This window comes from Cardiocondyla obscurior, linkage group LG06, assembly GCF_019399895.1.
Source record: "Cardiocondyla obscurior isolate alpha-2009 linkage group LG06, Cobs3.1, whole genome shotgun sequence".
Classification (NCBI taxonomy): Eukaryota; Metazoa; Arthropoda; class Insecta; order Hymenoptera; family Formicidae; genus Cardiocondyla; species Cardiocondyla obscurior.
Genome location: NC_091869.1, coordinates 397,382 through 417,002, shown reverse-complemented (window position 1 = coordinate 417,002; position 19,621 = coordinate 397,382). Strand labels below are relative to the sequence as shown.

Genomic DNA, 19,621 nt, shown 5'->3' with positions numbered 1-19,621 from the left:
TGTAGAACTGTATTCAATAACAGGCACGTACAATATAGACGCGTTATTTGAAGTAAAGTATGTCTACTTCGTGGCGTATATTTACTTTTAAATAGAACAAATTAAATTCAACGTATAGATAAAAAATATAAATAGCTAGAGTATCGTTGTAATTGATAAAAAAAAAATTATTAAAATAACTCGACGGTACATTTTTTTTTAACAGGAAGGTACTTTAGATCGCTGAGATTTAATCTGCCTATTTAATCTATTCAAAAGCTTTCACAGTTTTCAACTCATTATTCACCTTAAGATAATTTACAAAGTTTCCGTTAACTAGCGAGATTTATTGAAAACCGCGCGTGAAAGTTGAAATGAGCTTTACGAGTTTCCATGGTTTTTCATTCAGGCACCCAACTGTCGAAATCAATTCTACGCGTGTAAAGTTATCTGACGCTAAAGGTAAACGACTGTTCGAAACTGTATTTATATAACTAAGCTACTTCATCGCGAGCTCTTTTGCAATAAAACAGACTTTGACTTCCAATGAGCTTAGTCGACTTCATTATGAGCCTTACCAGTTAATCTCCAAACGTAATGCAAACTGATAAAAAATATTATCATTGTTTAAAACAATTCTTTTTAAAGTTTTTTTTATTAATTAAATTTATTTAATACATAATACGAATTTATTTACTACGTTAAAAAAAAAAAAGTTTCTGCTTTTAATAATTACATTTAGTAACTTTTATTCGTTTGACAATTAAATATCGGAAATTCTTTATCAAGAGTTTCATAATGAAGTATATTATTCTTTGATTTACATTTCTAATTCATTTGAAGGCTTTATCGAGCTCAATAGTTATATCACAACTTAATCAATTGGTTGAAAATTGATATTTCAGAACGCTTAATCATTTTATTAAATTAATATGATCATGTTATCGCGATAAATATGGCAAATTTAACAGCAATCTTACCGATAATCAAATCTCGCATATAAAACAATAAAATAACAGAAAACCCTCGGGCACATGCCCCCTATGAAGCGCTTATCGTTAGTCGTCGAAATAAATCCCACGTGGGGAGCGTCTTCGCGATCTATAAACTTTAAAATTTTCGTCGAGCGCGGAACGAAGGGTGGAGAAGTGACTTCTCCCACCTTAGGGGCGCATCGGAAATTGATACCGTTATTATCCCGCGATATACACGCCTAGGCAAATATAGTAAAAAGAATCGATGCAACGGACAGTAAGGTAACCGACGTTAAACGGAGATTCGTGTCGCTGTTTGCGCGACGGTCAGGGCGGAAAATCGATCCGGACCGCTGTTTGCCCGTTAACGCCGGACGTAACATTAAATGCAGATGCAAAGTTCACAGTGGCGTTTACTGACAATGTAGGTATATCGATGACGGCCATGCAGCCCGTAAATCACGTAGCTATTACGGTAGCCCGTGTTCGATCGCCAGGCGTGTAATATGCGGGGAGAGATAGTCACCCTGAATGACTTTATATTAACTTGGGCAATAATGACGCGGGGTCGAGGACTCATTTTGCGGGCGACTGAAAATTTCCACATCGGCGTGACACAATTTCTTGACGTTCGAAATTTGACATTATTACTGCGCCCGGCGTTTTATCTTTCACCCCCTGCTTAACGTGTTACCGCGAACTGTATAATATTGTCCAGAAAATTGTCCAAGGACAAGGAACATAGTGGCATATTTGCGCATAAATCGCTCGACGTTCAATTCGAGACTGAAATTATTTACACAGATATTTATACGAGACATATGTATAATGTGACGTATTGCCGGTTGTTATCGGTTTATTACCGCTATTTTATATATAGGAATCGCGTAAACGAGAAAACGCAGCATACGGAATACATAATGAACGATTGTAGAGCGCGAATCAGAATAAATTATGGAAATAAGTGAAACGGTGTCAGATATTCATGTAGACAGTTATCCTTCCGCTTCTTTTGTTACGCCGATTACTTTTGCCTCTAAGGGAACGATCTAATCGAATCACGTTCTGGGATTCTTTCATTAATTCGTTAACGTAATGCTTACGATATACAGCTTGAGATTTCAAAAATCTAAGATACATCTGTAATAAAAAAAATCTTTTGAAGAAAAAATTTGATACATTTTACGGAGAGCATATTTTAAAAATATTCACCGGAGTAACGTTAAAAAGTACCTTTGATCAAGAGTGTTTTAAATACTACTGCGATGTACGAGACGCGGCGGCACGATTCCGAAAGTGTCACGAGAACTCGAGGCAAAAGTTTAAACGTCGACGAAGCGTAGGAAAGAAGCCCGTTGACGAAAAATCCGTCGCTGTTCAAGAGCGAGAAATCAGAACAAACGTGTCCATGCATATGTAGATGCGGCTGCATCTGCAATGCAGATCTGCATGGCATCGGCGAGTCGACCTTCGCAAAACCGAGTGATCTGAAACTTCGCGATTCTGCCTAAACCAATTCGAAAAATTAATAAAATAAACTAAAACCAAAAGCAGAAGGCAAAAGTCTGGCGGATAAACAGATAAATGGAGAAAGAAAAAAAAAGAGAGAGAAAGAAAATGAAAATTAGATTACGCGTATGTGTATAATGAGTAATGTCAACTACATATTAATTTGTTTTAAAAAGATTAATCTTATCTGGTTAGAAGTTAATTTCTTAATTCTCAGGAAATTGCGCCCTGAAAAAGTTTCGCTCGACAGTACAGTTTCACGAGTTAGAGTGAATTATATCGTTCGATTTATAACTGCAACGTAAATCCTTTTTACTTGCAACATGGTGCATTTTCGCGAAATCGAGCGTACGAGGAAGATTTAAAGGAGCGCAGCTGACTTCTTCCTTCGGTTAAATGCGACTCCATCTCTCTTCTCAAGATCGATCCGAGCGAGTCGTCGATGTCTCCTCGAATCGTCGCGAGTATACCAGCGTGAACATAGAGACGCATAAGCATATACTTGCGAAAATAAATCGTCTATTCGCGCGGGAGAGATTTAAAAGATTACTCTCGTCTTTTTGAAATAAATATTACTCGCGCGCTCGCGATTTTCTGTAAAAGTATCGCGCAATGATGATATTCCGCGTGAAAGAACGCAAGAGTAAAGCGCTCCGCGTCGCGAGAAGATATTCAATCAATCCGCGATTTTGTCTTTTCTTATTTATTTACCGTGGCAAATTCGGCTGGAACTCTTTTTACGGATCGATCGATGCACGCTGCCGAAATGTCGACGCTAAAAATGGTAATCGTGTCACAGGAGCGAAGCGAGTGTGTGAAAATGACTGTTCCTATTTTATCGCGATACTGTAAGGCAGGCTTTTAAGATGCTTGAAAGGAAAAACTTGTTGTCTTCTTTCCAATACTTATAAAAAGAGAGTTAAATAATTTAGATAATAATTATCTCGGTGATTAATTTCTCAAAATTTGTAACAATATTTTTTTTTTAAAGACGCAACTATTCAGAAACTTTTAAATTTATTCTAAATTAAATCTATAAAGAGCTTCTCGCGTACTTGCTGCATACATTTTAAAAGTATTACCAAATTGTTCTAATTCTGAATCAAGAATGCATACCGAAGTTGTAATTTGAAAAATATGAAGTTCAAGAAGTTAATTACGAAAAATAAAAATGAAGAAAGTTGTAAGCACTTTATGGAAAGAGATAACTTGTTTTCTTCCCTTGATGACATCAGTTTGCGAGATGCTCGGTTAAATGGTCGTAACTGTGCCACGGGGACGAAGTTACAAGCTACACGTGGGTGAGAATAAATCGTCCGACTTCTGGAAACGACGACGCGAAACGAGCTAACGTGTCATCGACTGCGACTGCACTGGGACCACCACTTCCTCCGTATAATGGAAGAAATATCTTCGAAACGTCGATATTGGGAGAATACGAAAATGGCGACGGGAGAGTTCCTCACCTCCGAGAATGTCGACCGCGAAATTTATATGCAGCCAGTCATCTCCGATATTGTTGTATGAAAATCAACTCGCAGTGAGTTGCAAGTTATATACATTTAAAATCGCTTTATTTTATTTCTCCACTTTACGAAAAGACTCGGGAATATATACATATATATCACGTTACGTCACGCACCGTGACAGGCAACAAAATTTAAATACAAAAAGACCTCTTTCGATATAAATAAAAAAAAAAAAAAAAATTAAATTAAATTTAAAATAGTAAAATGGTTATAAGATTAATCAAGATATATTTCTAAAGGCCAATTATAGATTGCGTATCGAGCATTTCGTGGGTTTTATATTCGAAAATATTTCTTTCGTTAATCCAGGAGAAAAGTCCTGTTGCTCCGCGTCGCTCGCGATTTTGTTAGGATATCGACTTGAGTTAGCGATGCGAGTTTTCTAGCCCGAAGACAGCATCTAGAGGTATCGATAGGTATCCATTGTACCAGAATAAAATGGACACTCGACGGCGCGAATAGTTACGGAGCTATTTGTAGATGCACATCGTATACGCGAAAAAGAAACGATAACGTTTCAAAAGATATCCAACGTAAAATTGTAATGCATCGACATCGACATAATCGTAAGATTTAACAACCGAATGCAAAAGACGTACTGAATTATTGCAAGATCGTGATATTGACCTCGTATAAAAACCTCCCCTGCTACGTGCGGTATTTCGACATAATCGAAAATTGGCAAAGTTCTTTCGCGAATTATAAAATCAGCATCTCTTTATTTTATATAATACCTGAATTTTTTATATTTTACCTTTCAATATATCTTAACAGCTGAATCTTGAAATAAACTTACATAAAAATTTGTTTCAAAGCTAGCAGATATTTAACGTTCTATGATATACTTTCGGTACTAAAATTTAATTAGTAAAAACTTTACTATTATCAAATATTATATACATTAATTCTTCATAATTTTGAATTTTACACTCACCCTTTGCGCTTTACGCTTGTCCGCACGCTGGTTTTGATGATATATTCTGCTGAAGTTACTGACGATAACAGGTACCGGTAAAGCGATCACTAGGACACCGCTTAGGGAGCACACACCCCCGACGATTTTTCCCGCAATCGTTTTCGGAACCATGTCACCGTAGCTGCAAACAAATAGAAAAATATTCATTGAAACAACATTTCTATGACTTAAACAGAGTATCATTTCGTGAACTTCATGTAATAAGAATAGTTAATAATTAAATCATATATTTATGATGTAAAGATTTTAATCATGTAAAAATTTTAAAAGAATCTTGTTGCATGTGTAAAGTTAACTTAGATAAAAAGATTTATTAAATTCAAAAGCTAAATGCGTAACTACATAAATATTAAAGCGTCACAGTTTCCAATTTACAGACATTAGCAGGAATACCGATAGTATCTGTTTCTAGACCGCTTAAATTCCAAAAGTCACAAGTCCAAAATTTGGATACTCTATAATCCGATACGCTACGCAATTCAAAGATTTCCAAACTCGTAGAATCGCATTAATTTTGAGATGCTGAATAATAATTCTAGGCAAAGGTCACGCTTCGGGTAACAGAAATTCGTTCGTGAAGTATTATGAACATTGTTGGCGACATAGAACAGTAACGGCTGAGACAAACGATCTGGCCAAATGTTCAGAAAGCACGATGAAATTATACATTCCCGACGTTGTCGCCCGCGGGAGCACGCATCGCGGCAAGGGAAACAGGAGAATATGGATAATTCAGAGCGTGCTTGAAGAATTCAGCCGTAAAAGATACGTTCGTCCTCGTTTCTCAGCCGTGCGAATGTCCGTCCGTAAAACTTTTTCGCAACTATAATACACGTGGCACTGTACGTGGTAGACCACATTTCCCGCTAGGTTTCCCAGTCCAGAAGCTTTTCGCATATTTACTGTATATCGAGTGGCGCAAATAGGCGATCGTTCAAATATGCCCGAACCCACGGTTACCCATTTAATTTTCTTTCACGGCGACATACTTGAACATTTATGTTCTGTTAAAATTTACGACCGAACGATAAAAAACGTTTACCAAAGCGACGGGGGAGGCTTCCTTCTGTTAGGAAATTGTATTGAAATTACTTGATCATAAAAACGTACGTAGTAATATCATAACTTCAATTTTTTTTTTTATTGAATGCAAAATAAAAAGTAGGTAGGTTTGCACCCATTGAGGGTAGGTTAAATCCATTAGGGGTAGGTAGATCTGCACTCATATCAAAATCATATTTGCTCTGCACATAGTGGCACATACTTAAATATAAAAAAAAATATCGCGGATCACTTTGACAACATTTATCTTAAAAAAAGGGGGGAAAAAGAAAAAAACCTCGTGAGATTCTTGACAAATTTGGCTTTTACCGATGAGATTCTCTTTGTGCCTCAATAACTCCTCATATGCGAAATATTTCCGACTGACATTTCCAAATGTTACCTCATCCTTTTACGCCGACTACTGTATATTTCGCAATTCGTCGAGTACGTCAGCATTTCCCGCTGGTTTCATCTACGACGTATATCTCCCGTTCAAATAGAACGAAATCTGCAGGTGCGACAGATAGTGACGTGTGAGTTCAAGCAAGAATGCGATAATGGAAAGAACTGAACGAGACAATAGCGTTTTTAAAGGAAAACCATTGCAATTGACAAGGAGATATATATAATATGTACAATATTTATTTATAAAGAAAATTTAGACTTATATACTATCGGCTGCGAGTAATTTAAATTCTCAAATATAAAACTAAAATTAATCGAAAGTTCAACAGTATAACACCCTTTAAATATTAAAGAAAAATTCAAGAATAGGAAATGTCGGTATACTTAGTGGTCACTTTGAAAATTAACGTGGAAAGCATCGCATTATTGTCGAAGAAACTAGAAACTACGTTATACTGCGCACAATAGCGATCGTTTATTCTGTCGACATGCCTCACTCGAAAGATCAAAAGAAGGTTCGCGCGGGCGGAAAAGAGCGCCGATGGGGCCGGGGGATAAAATGAAGTGTAATGGATCGCACTCGACAGCTACAGATCGTTCCTTTTTCCAACGAATTTCTCGGGCCGTACGCAATTTCGGCTTGTGACGAAGGGAGCAAGAGTAGAGGAAAGCCGTATTCTGCAAACGACGTGACAAGAGTTTAAGGGGGGGGAAAAAAAAAATGCTTTCTAAATGATCGATCACTCAATATCCTGTGCGATATATCGCAAAATCTGTCATTTATTATATCTTAAATTATTGAGAGAGAGAAATGTGCGTGCCGAAAATTACAATCTAATAAAGACCAAGATTTTTATTAAATAAATTTAAAGGAAAGAAATAGTATTAGATTGCATATTAAATAATCGCATTCGTAAATAATGTCGCATAATATGAATAATAATTATCTTAAAAAAAAAAGTTCATGTACGAAAAAAAAAAAGTGAAAGTCGACCTGGAATTGCAGGTCACGCGAACTTTCGCCCGAGCTCAGTTTTCCCGGTCGGCCAATAATTTTCCCGCACCCTATGGTCCCCCAGGCTCGTTTCTCGACTCTGATTTACGTTTCCCACGGACTTTTACAGCGACCATGAAATTTGTCCTAACGGGAACTCACCTGATGCTCGCCCTATCATCTTTCGCGTACGTGATACGCTACATATTATCGATCTCCCTTCTTTCTCACATCTTTCATTTAATTAACAATTTCTCACGCTAGTTATTTATCGATCGAATGAATTTTTTTTCCTTTTTCCCTTTCCTTACACGACTATCTTCCGTGGGGAACGTCTTCCACACGGGTAAATTTATTTCTCAGTAAACAAGCGAGGTATGAACAATTAAAAATGATTAAAGCATTAGGTGAGACTAAGAATAAATGGCATTATCCGGCAAAAAAGTAAGGTCAGACTGAGTATCTAAAAAGACGATATAAAAAATAATATGAAATATTATAGATATTATTTATTGCAAAATTCCCGTACATTAAAATTGTTTAAGACGATATAGTCGTTTTTAAGCGTAGTACAAACAAGTTTAATAAACAAGTTAATTTTTTTTTACCAGTACGTTTAATTGCAAAAATCATTATTTATTTGTATAAATTATTTCTATTATTCGGGACTCTAAAACGGAGGCAATCGCGCAAAAGTTTGAAAGTTAATAACCCATTTACATGTTCTAAAAATAGATAAACTACTTACCGAGCACAAAATTGTTAGCTTATTTCACTCTACAATAATATCGTATGCTCAAAATAGACAAATATCGAGCGCTAGGAATTAGAAATTGCAAGTCGCACGAGTTCAAGGCGAACACTCTCGGGTCGAGCCGATGGAGACTGATTTTTCTTACATGTCAATGTAGCCGGGACACGCGACGGTAGCGAGTTTAGAACCGGCGAAAACGTAGGATTTAGTGATCTATTTTTAGACAAGCGCGCCTTGGGCGGTCGCCGAGCAACTACCTGGGACTTATTGTTAGTTTCATAGAGAGACAGACTAGGCCAAATCCGTAGTTAAATCAGATACGGCTAATAAAATAACAATAAATTTTAAATATCTATAAACGTATTTAAATCTAATCTCAAATCGTTGTATTATTCAAAATTCATTAAAAATTAATTGAAAAGCTTATCAATTATGCAGCTTTGAAGTTTAATTTGTGAAAATAAGCTTTTAATTATCATTAACTTCGCAACTACTGGAGTTTTAATATTATTACCGAGAGAAAAAGCTTCAGTCTTGAAGAAAAATTCAAATACATAAAAAAGAAAAAAAAATGAAGTATCCAGCATTCATATCTGAAAGTCTAATCAAATTTCAAAGTTAACTCAAACTTAAATAAACGCGATAAAACTTTTATACGAGCTTTCTTTCTCTTTTTTTTCTTTTTTTTTCTTTTTTTTTTTTGTTTCCTTCTCTTGTAATTTTTCTCGGTCAATATTCCAGTTTTAATCTTTAGCTGATTATATATAGACGCTACAAGAAAATTTTTGTACAAATTTAGAAACGTTACCATGGGAAAGAAATAATCTTGCAGTTAATTTACGTAGTACGACATTATAACGATTTAAACTGGCTAGTAAGAGTATTCTTGCCGAATAAAGATAAAAACCTCTGTCACAACAGGTATCTTCTAAATGCAAAAAAAAAGGGTTTTGTGAATTGGCAGAGTTTGCGCAAACTGCAAACGCCGTCGTTTCCACGATCATTTTCATCTCGTTTCGCTACGAAAACGACGTAATGCGCGCATTTATAACACACACAAGTAGCCACATGATGAGATTGAGAGGAAAGTGGAAATACAAGGACGCGCAATTACACTCTTTTATATTTTAATACGAAAAACGGAAAATTTATTTAAAACATCCGAGTAAAAGCTTTGCAAAGCGATCGAAATAAAAGTAGCTAGTATACGATAAATTAATTATGAAAGTAATTTCTTTGCAATAATCCCGAAAGGATTGTTTACGTAAAATGTAATTTTAAATACTTTAACGAATATCGGTCGGTATGGATTTTTAGTAAAACTCGTTCGTTTGTGAACACACCATATCCTTTGATTTACGTTGACAGTCATGAATGTAGCAAAAGCTTCTAACGCGAAATCTATGCATCACCGGCTCATCGCGTCGTAGCTACCTCGCATGGTCGCACACTTTTCTTGCCTTTTGCCATTGTTTAGTAGTCACAGTGACCCACTTCTTTTTTTCAAACAACACTCGCGAGGTAAAAAAAAAAAAAAAAAATGTAAGGAAGTATGTAACAAAAGGTCCCAAAATTTTCACGTTTATACAGTGATATATTTAATCACTTATAATTTTTTATTTCATAATAACTCAGCTACAAAAAAGTTTATTTCGTGATGTAGTTATTAAACAATTCGTATTAAATATAATTACGTCAAAGAAGAAGTGAGAGAGAAAAACATATTCTACAAATACTATCTCCTACTGCGAAACTTTATCTCGTGTACAATTTTAAACTCTTTATTTAATTTTATATTAACTCGTATGCTAATTTAATATTTACCAGATAATATTTTAAAAATATGTTTAATAATTATAATAATAATAGAGAAAAAAAGAAAGGGAGAAGAATTGAAATGATTGACTGTTTTCATGCAACGTATAATATTCACTGGACTGTAATTGAAATTCTAATGCAATATTATCCGCGGATCCAGATGCCAGTTTCGTTGGCACAAAGAGACGCGTTTACACGCAACGCGGCTACCATGTACAAAACCTCAAATACCGGTCGGCAATTGGTCAACTCGATCGCGAACAAACGAATCTATATTTACAACAAAATGATTGACCGCAACATCGCGTCACCGTCTAACCGAGACTATATCTTCGTCAAATCGAGCGACATTTTCGGGCCGCCCAGTATATCGAGTAAGCCGGGGTGGACGGCGGCCCCGTCGTTACCAAGATGCAACGTGCTATTAAAAGACAAACCGTCGGCTTTCCACGTTGGCCGCGAAGTGTTTCGCGCGCCTTGTCTCAAAATAAAGTGCATTCTCGCCCTGAGTCGTCCGTCGTAATAACTTAACGGCGCAGGCACAGACAAAGATGAATTCGAGAGATGATCGACTGTTTTGACAAGGAATCCTGCTACTTATGAATCATCAGGGTCCGTTAATCAGCTGCGGGTGAACAAAATAATATACGGGGAAAGGGGGAGGGTGAAAAAAAAAATTATATACCCGTAAAATCGTAAAAAATATATATTCCGCCAAAGGTATATTATTTGACACAAATTGTTAGGTTCGAAGAGAGCTATTTGTTTTTCATAGTCTTTTCTTTTTTCGTCCATCGATAGGCGTCGAGATTGCACAAAGTGAGCGAGCGCTCTTTATTTTAAATTCTATTAATCGTATTAATTTCGGGAGTACAAATGATAAGTCCGCAATTTCCTAACGCGACGATAGCTTTTTCAGGTCGATACACATATTTATGCACAATTTTATTATTTTATCGCTGGCATTATCGTAGTACGTTGTATTAAAAAATTAAAAGAACTAGTAAATATTACTGACGCAAGGATACAAATATCTCAACCCATGAGAATTGCGTCGTCATGAAGAAGAGTACTGATACTCGAGCGTTTTCAGCGTACTTGCAGCTATTTCTGAATTAATCGATATACAGAGTGTCCCAGAAACGGCGAGAATTTCTGCCCAGAAAAGAGAACTTTGCTATTTACGAATCAACGTACAATAAAGCTCGATTGACCTGAACTCGTAATTGTCTCTGACTTGATCGACATTTAAGACACACCGCGGAAGGTCAGAACTCCGTTGTGAGAAACATTTTTTATTTATCTGCACATCTTTAAATTGCATAATATAAATAATACAAATATCAGAATAATTGGCACAATTGCGAAAGCATAACTTTGCTCTCGTCCTAATTTTAAATCCGTTCGTTCCAACGCGTCTCTGAATACGTTTATTCAACACTCGAAAACGGAAACCGCGGCAAGGGATACGGTAAGATGGAAGAGTGGATTGGCTTGAAATCGGCTGGCACCTGTCTGCTTGTACCGACAAGCGGATTTAGCATCAAATCTAGGCGATCCGAGGCCATACGTGAAGGCACACCTGTGCCTCCATAAAGATTATTTTCAATATTCGCAAACCGCGAACGTAAGGGAAAAGAAATTCCGCGACGAGATGTCCTCGAAAAGTCTAATCGATAGCAATATGCCAATTTCAAGGCGGTCTATGTAATAACGATTTGCCCTTAGCGATACCGTGGCGTAAAGTCGAGAAGGGTAATCGAAACTCACGAATAGAGATGCTTAAGTAGAACAAAAATATAATTCTTTAACCAGAATTAGTAAATTTTAATCTATATCTTGCTATAATTCAATTTTAGTCTTAAAATAATTAATTAAGTAATTAGTAATTCTATATTAAATAATTTCAAAATTTTATTCGACATTAAACATTTTGAATTACGTAATTGTGTAAAAATAAAGTACAAAGATATAAATCGCCTCGGGATACCCTAATTCGATCTGCCAGGTGCTTAACTTCAAAGCGCCATAAGCCTCGCTGTGTGAAGTTTCTGATTAATCGGGTAATGCGGTCTGCCACGGAAAGACGATTTCAACATTGATGCCGACGATCTATCACGCTCTAATTGCAAGTTCAAAGAAGTCCAGTCGAATGTGAATTTCAATTAATATAATTTCTCAAAAAGATATCGCGCTTCCGACAATTACCGTAACGCTCGCTTATGGCATTGCTTGTTTTATTGGAGATGCATATAAAGTTTGAAACTAATCGAAGTTAAAAATAATACCAAAACCTTGCTAATAAATATTGAACACGTCAATTTTTGTTTCGCATAAAATCCTTGAAAAAGTGAAGCATTTTTGCTTTTTACGTTAAATGTGTATCGCGTTAACAGTACTGTATTAATAGCATCGATCCGCGATGTCGTTAAAAGAGCCATCAATTGAGTTACTTGATTGACAGTAACACGATGATCTTATCAACCCTGATTTCGTCCGAAATTTCGCTGCAAACGCGAGACCAGGTTCTGTATCGGTTACGCCATTGTGCGATTAGCGTTTTAACGACGATGTAATAACTCACATTCTACCTGTCCGAACAATCGCTAAAGTGCAGCCCAGTAGGTATCGGAGAATTAGAGAGAACTAAAGTCAGTAGTTGAGAAATTAAATGGTTTCGTGAACTACCATTCCTACCATCTTATTATCGATTAACTCAGTTATCTAATTATCTGATCTAAATTGTTATAAAATAAAATTCAAAAAAAAAAAATAAAAAATAAAACGTTTTTGGACTACATTATAATACCACATTTCGCGTCGTTATTTCCGGATGCGGAGAATCGCCGCCGCCGGCATCGCCGTTAATCAAAATTGCGCACCAGATGCATGTCGCGATGCCAAATATCGCGACGCAGTCAACGCCGAAGAATTTAAGTGATACGCGTGTAGCCACAATAGCATACGTCATGCGTCGTCCGCGAACCAGCATCCACGCTATTATGAATGAGGATTATTACACGGGCGATACACTTTTACGTGAATACGCGATTTTTCCACGGGCGATTCCGACCTGTCTCTCGCGATTTTTTTACGTAACAGATAAACTTCACGAAAATTAATTCTCAAATAAATAAGTGTTCAAGAAACAAGTGTAATAATCAAGGAAAAAAAAAAAAGAGTATCGATACGATACTTTTAACACCCTCAAAACATCCATAATTAAAATTCTTGTACACATCATACTTTATTTTTTATAACGTGACTTGAGTGCCGGCGTCTATCGCGCTACGCGCGTCGTATAAAGAATCAGCCTCTACAATTTATTAGCCACAAGCGGTGATGATGTAAGTCATAAAAGCCGTAGGAGAAAAGCAGAACTTTTATATTTTATCTATAGTAACTTCATCGTCTAAAACTATTTTCACAGATATATTTTAATTCTTTAAGTTAGTTGAACAATTTTTGTGTATTAAAAAGTTGATAAGGCGAATCATTAAAAAATAATCGGTAATCGTAACATTACTTATATTTAATTTAAATCTATATAAATTCTAATTTAATTGCCCACAGTTCTATTTAATAAAATTTTAACATTGCAAAAAAAAAATATATATTTCTTGGATTCGGTCGTTTAAATGCTGAACAGTTAATGATGTAATAATTTATTCTGGGCAGTAATTAGTCAAATAATAGTTCCGCGAGAATACTCCGAAAAGACTTATCTTCAAAATGAGCTCTTTCAGAAAGTCCTGAGGAAAGTTTCCCTTTGCGAAATAACTCCCGAACAACTTTGCAAGCTCGCACTTTCTATTAAGAAAGAAATATCAGACTTTCTTAAATTGTACAAATAGTAACGCATATGTGCCAAATAATCGCTAAAACTTAAACACGCTTGACGTACAGATACGTAATGTTCGATAAAAAAAAAAAAAAAAACCAGATATTTTAAAATAAATATAAAATAAATTACTCCAGTTTTTACGAAAGAATTACACAATTGCAATGAAAGAAGAGACAAGTAACTGCGTAGAAAGAAAAAACGCAAATAACATATTTATCGCCACGTAAAAATGAAGCAACGGTAAAGAAATATAATTTATAAAATTGTAAAACAGGAAATAATTAAATCTTATACGATAGTGATAAAAGTTATCGCGACGTTAAATTAATTTGAGGTGGGTTTATGCACGAGAAACCTCGACGGATTACACGACGATGGCAAAATACTAATAAACGGGTAAACGAACGGCTGACGTTGCACCACGTTGCAATGTAGTATGTATTAATACATCTAGATTATATTACGTATATACGAATTGTCGGATACGATCTAACAATCCTTGGCAGATAGCCAAGAGATTCTAGAGAAATCCAAAGGCGCGGACCGTACTTGGTGGTGATCCCTATACCCCGATTTCCTGAAAACACTTTAATGACACGCGATGTTAGCACCGCATTTCAACTCAGATCAAATAAACAGATTCAATTCTAACTGCGACGGAGGTCGAAAATGCTTTAACATTATACATTGTCAATACAGCTTTCAATGTATAGCTCGCCACGAAATCCCCGCGTTAAAAATACCGATTTCACAAAATTCTCGTTAAAATATTCAATAAACAGTCGTTTATCTTTCTCAGTAAAATATATAATGGTATAATAACTAGATTATTTTTAAAAATTTACTACGATATTTAATCACCGTGAGGTATTTTAGAAGGTATTTATTAAATATTAAATAATTAATACGCGCGTTGATACTTAACACTTTAATGCTGTCAAGTAATTTAATGAGATATTACTTTTACGTAGTCCGCATTTTTTTTTTCCGAATTATGAACGTAGGGGTGTGATCTTGTAATTTATAATCAGCCATCTGAATTCACACGATGGCGTGCGCCATGCGACGCTATTAACCGAAAACACGCAACAAGATTAGCAAGAGCAATTAAGATCTTTTCACGGTCGTTAGTTACTTTTGCACTTTAATTAAATTAACGATCCGCTTTCATTAACTTTACGAGCTGAAATAAGTATCACCCAGAATAATTGCTTTAACGCTAGGGCTTTTTAGATAAGATACAAATTGAATAGTATGTCATAATGTAAATTAATGCTCAAGTTCGTTTGCTTTTATTTTTCCTCCGGCAGAAGTTTAGCTCGCACAGAGATACATAAGCCACGGCTCTGCTATTATATTAAGCTGTTATCGTGATTCTTTTTGGCCGTCATGCAAATTAATCTGGCGTAATACCGTACATGCGCGAGATTTCAGGCCGTGCAGGAACTTCTTAATTACCCAAACTTGAGCAATTAGTACGTATATTAATTGCATTGCGTGTTTTCGATTCAACAGCCGTTTAGTACACGCCAACTTGTCCGAAACAAAGGTCTATCAAGAGGCAATAATTTCTTAACGTGTCACAGCTTTATATACAACAAAGTTATAACAATGTGTTCTAGAAAAAAAAATAGATAAAAGGATTTACATATTTCTAACAAATTATTAATTAAAACTAGGGGCACAATTTTTCCAATTTTTTTTCTTTTCCCTCCGTAAATTTCATTTCGTCGCACTTATATATTTTTATTTAACATATACAATCGTAAATAGAAAGAAAAAAACCCCCACTAATTGATGCAATAGGTAATAATATTAAAATCACGTATGGTGAATCATAAATTTACTCAAATGTCAGAGTTTCGTAAATTCTTATTTTTAGTTTGCACTCGAATAAAATAATCCAGAATTAGATTGACACCATTTATGTCTCTATATATATCTGCGTTACGAATAGATAACGATTTATTGAAATTATAATGTAATTGAAAAATTAAGCCGCGTGACAGAAAGAAAAATAAAAAAAACATATAAGGCAGTTGATGTATAAATTTATCAACATAATATATGTATATGTATATTACCGCAAAATATTTCGTCGCAGAAAATCATCGTCAATTAGTATATCGAGTTTATCGCGAGCTACTTCTATCGTAGCGATTATCTACGACGATGAGGGGCCGATCGGACCGTAAACCGTGAAAGAGGCTAATGAGAAAGGGTAATTATGTTTGAGGGAGTCGGGTCGATTCGTGGGCGAGTAACCGTTAAATGTCACGCCCGGCGAGTGGAGATATTATTTTTAGTCGGCCACTATCGGCGCTGGAAACGGCAACGCGATAACCGCTTTAAAGCGATATTGGACGAACGTGAAAAATTGTCTCGGAATTGGACTCGAAATCCCAGGTCGATGAGATTTCATCGATTCCCTTTGTTTTGCAACGCACAAACAGATTAGCGACCGTTTCCCATCGGCGTGTTCTCTCTCTAATTCTACCGTATTCACGAGTTAATAAATTAATAACGTTTTTATTATTAAACGAGATACACCGATAATGAGAATTATTAATGAAATTGCTGAAATGGTGAAAAACGACATTACAAATACGTTTGTGTAATAATTTAACGTCAGCCGTGTGTTTGGCGTTAATGACGCGAATGGTCCGACGTACACGAAGAAAATACGGGAAGTGGATAATGAAGAAGAGAATTTCTGTCAAATGCAAGCTAAGGCTTTGCCGGAACTTAACTCCGTGGTCTAGAAGAGTGTGTTAACGCCAAACAACTGGGTCACGCCGCGGACAAACTGACTTACTCCGGGACTCGAAAGTTTCTTCGAATCATCTTGCATATCTTTGAGTAATTGCATCGAAAATATGGTCGATTATGTCGCTCGCAGGCTCGCCCCGGTTTAACATACTTGAAATGCAATTCAGTCAATTTCATGCTTTCTATGCACTTTGTTGAATTTTAATCGAAATGGTAATTTAATCACGGAAAACATTTATTTAAACAGCGTTTCTTTTTCCGACAAACGTCGTGTATATGCAATTTACTTTTTTGAATTTCTTAAAACTTTGTTATCGATTATGTTGGGAAAAAAAAAAAGACGAGGATCGATGTAGTCGAAAGTTTTTATTCTTTACAAAAGTTACATCTTGCAAACATTCCGCGGGTGCCAATTCTGCGCGGAGAATACGGCGTGTCAAACCGCAATATTTATTCCTTTTAAAAACGACGGAATAAATCTCGAGGAGAAAAGCCGTTTTTTTTTCGTGCTCTCAAAATCGGAGTTCTAATGCTCTTTATACGCAACATCGACTCATCACTGCCAATTTTTCTCTCCTCGTGATATGACCCCGCCCAAACCGGCCTTGTACATGGCCTCGGTCAAACAGATCGATAGAGACATAGATGCCGGAAGGCTATGAAAAGATTCTATGGGGAGGGAAAAGAAGTAACAACGAATAAGGATCTAATGCGAAAAAAGGACGGATTTACCATACTACAAGAATCGTACATGGTCAAATCGGTACTGATTTAATCAGCAAATCGAACGGAATAAAAATTTCGGTGTCTTATCCATAGATTCTCTTCAAATGTCTCACAAAAGTCAATATGAAAGTCGGTTATCCGATTATGCAACCGAATAAAAATAGCAACTATTGATCTTCGGACAAGTGTATATAGTTTTAGAATTTTTTTCATACGCAAAAAAAACCTCTGAATTGATTTAAACTTTTTTTTTTTTTAATTTCGATAAAGTCTACTTTTTTACATATACATTTATCTGTCACATACATCGATTAACAATCGGTAGTACGTAAGGTTGCCGTGACAATGCTTTTTCACGGAGTTAATAAATTCTACGAAGCGTTAACGCGGAGGCTAAGAAAAACGCTTTTTCGTTTGACAATTTTTTTTTCTTTTTAATGCAATCCATCCCGTCGCGCACTTCATGAATTACAAATCGCACCTTGTTAACACTGATGCTTGTTCAGGAACTAGACGCCACTGACGTACGGTTCGGCAAGGCTGCAGAAATCATTTTTTAACGTTTCACGCTACGACTAACGATGAGAATCGCGCGCAAGACCATGAATTTTTTTTCCTTTTTCGTATTCACATGATTCATTGTTCGAACGCAATTTAATGCAAGTTTGAGAAATGAAAAGAAAATTCAATGAAATATTAAAATATAAAATATTTTATAAGTCATATATTTTTTTTTTTTTTACTGACAAAATATGAGGTTCCTCACCGAACAAGAAATACGATAGATATTTTCAAGAAAGGCGCGAGAAAGAGAGAAATATAGAGGGCAAGGGAAAACGAGATTGGGTGCTGGTAGCGAAACTGTGGAGGCCTTATATTTCCGGAAATTCAGCACGAGAGGTTTATTCGAGCTGCGGAAAATAACGTCGGGACTAAAACGGAAATACAGCGTGAAAGCGGTCTTTTAATAATTTTGGTCAATCTTAAATAGAATACGTTGAGTTATAACAAAAAAAAAAAGAAAAAAAACTTATTTATATCAATGACCTAATTACTTTTCATCAATTAAAGCCATGAACGCATTTATGTGCCAAATAACGAAATCAAATTCTATTTAGTTTTACCTCGGACTAGTATAACGAATTATTTCCCTAAGTAAAAATTGTGCGTTTTAATATAAAATCAAAATTTCTCGAAATATATTCAAGTTTGATAAAAAATGATAGAAATACATTTGATTAATTTTATTTAGCATAATAAACATTACGGCTGATACTTAAATCCTGTCATTGTATTTCATTTCCATTAATTAAATCAAACGCAATCATTCTAACACCGCGTACTTACAACACTTTTTTGCCAACGAGAGAATTAAAGAGCAGAGGGCTAGCAAAGGGACTATTGCGTCAATAAAAGAGATTGGTAGAAAAATAGCCTTTTAATCCCGCTGTTATTTGTCCACATAGGTGCAATTTTACCCGAACGAATACACCCGTTTGGCCTGTCTAGTGTCAAGAGGCGTATTTGCTTTTGCGCTACACAATTATATGTGTATTTTTATAAAAAAAAAAAAAAAATACACATTTTAACATTGATTTTATTTAAAATTCTCTACAATTACATTCTAAAAATTTTTTTGCATAATGTATAATCATTGTACCTATACGTAAGTTATATAATATTATCGTAGAAAATTATTGCCTCTTGTGATCTATTCCACTGATGCTGAAATCCGTGATAACAATCCCGAACTTTAGTTAATATTGTATCACATGATGAAAGGAGCTTATAATATAATCAGAACGTAAATCCGATTTCTTGGAGTTTCATGAAACTAACTGTATATAAGGCAATGAACTTCAATAATCGTACTGCCTGCATAATTTGGCAGCAATTCGGTGAGCGCAGCCAATTACTCAGGAAATACATTGCGAGATTGTTTCAATTCAAAAAGACGAAGAGAAAAAGAAATTTTTATTAATAATTAGTCTAGTGAATAACAAAAGCTATCCGAAACGATATTACCGGTGCTCTATCCGTGAACTCGTCGATAGTATATCAGCGTTTTACCATTTTGCTTCATTCCCGATCATAAAAGGGCAAATGCATTAATAACTGCTGTCGTGAAATACGTTCACTCTTCGGGGAATTAAAACAAGTGAAACATTCATTCGCTGAATCAATTGTAATAATAATTCTTCTTTAACGCGCGATAATTTACTGGATCGTGTCGATATTAAGTGCTAATAATTAACGTCAAATTATAATCATGCATAATGAGCTAATAATTTCACAAACAC

General features: G+C 35.6%; 1 protein-coding gene across 7 annotated transcripts in view; it reads right to left on the bottom strand.

Annotated features, from left to right (window-relative positions):
- Window positions 1–19,621, bottom strand: part of Shal (potassium voltage-gated channel protein Shal) — a 93,123-nt gene that overhangs the window by 62,806 nt on the left and 10,696 nt on the right. For all 7 annotated transcript variants that reach the window (XR_011545918.1, XR_011545919.1, XM_070658466.1 and 4 more), the window contains exon 2: window positions 4,926–5,088. Coding sequence is in view for 5 of the 7 variants with exons in the window: in XM_070658466.1 (XP_070514567.1) it covers window positions 4,926–5,088 (163 nt within the window). In the remaining 2 variants the exon portion in view is untranslated. The remainder of the gene's footprint in view (window positions 1–4,925; window positions 5,089–19,621) is intronic.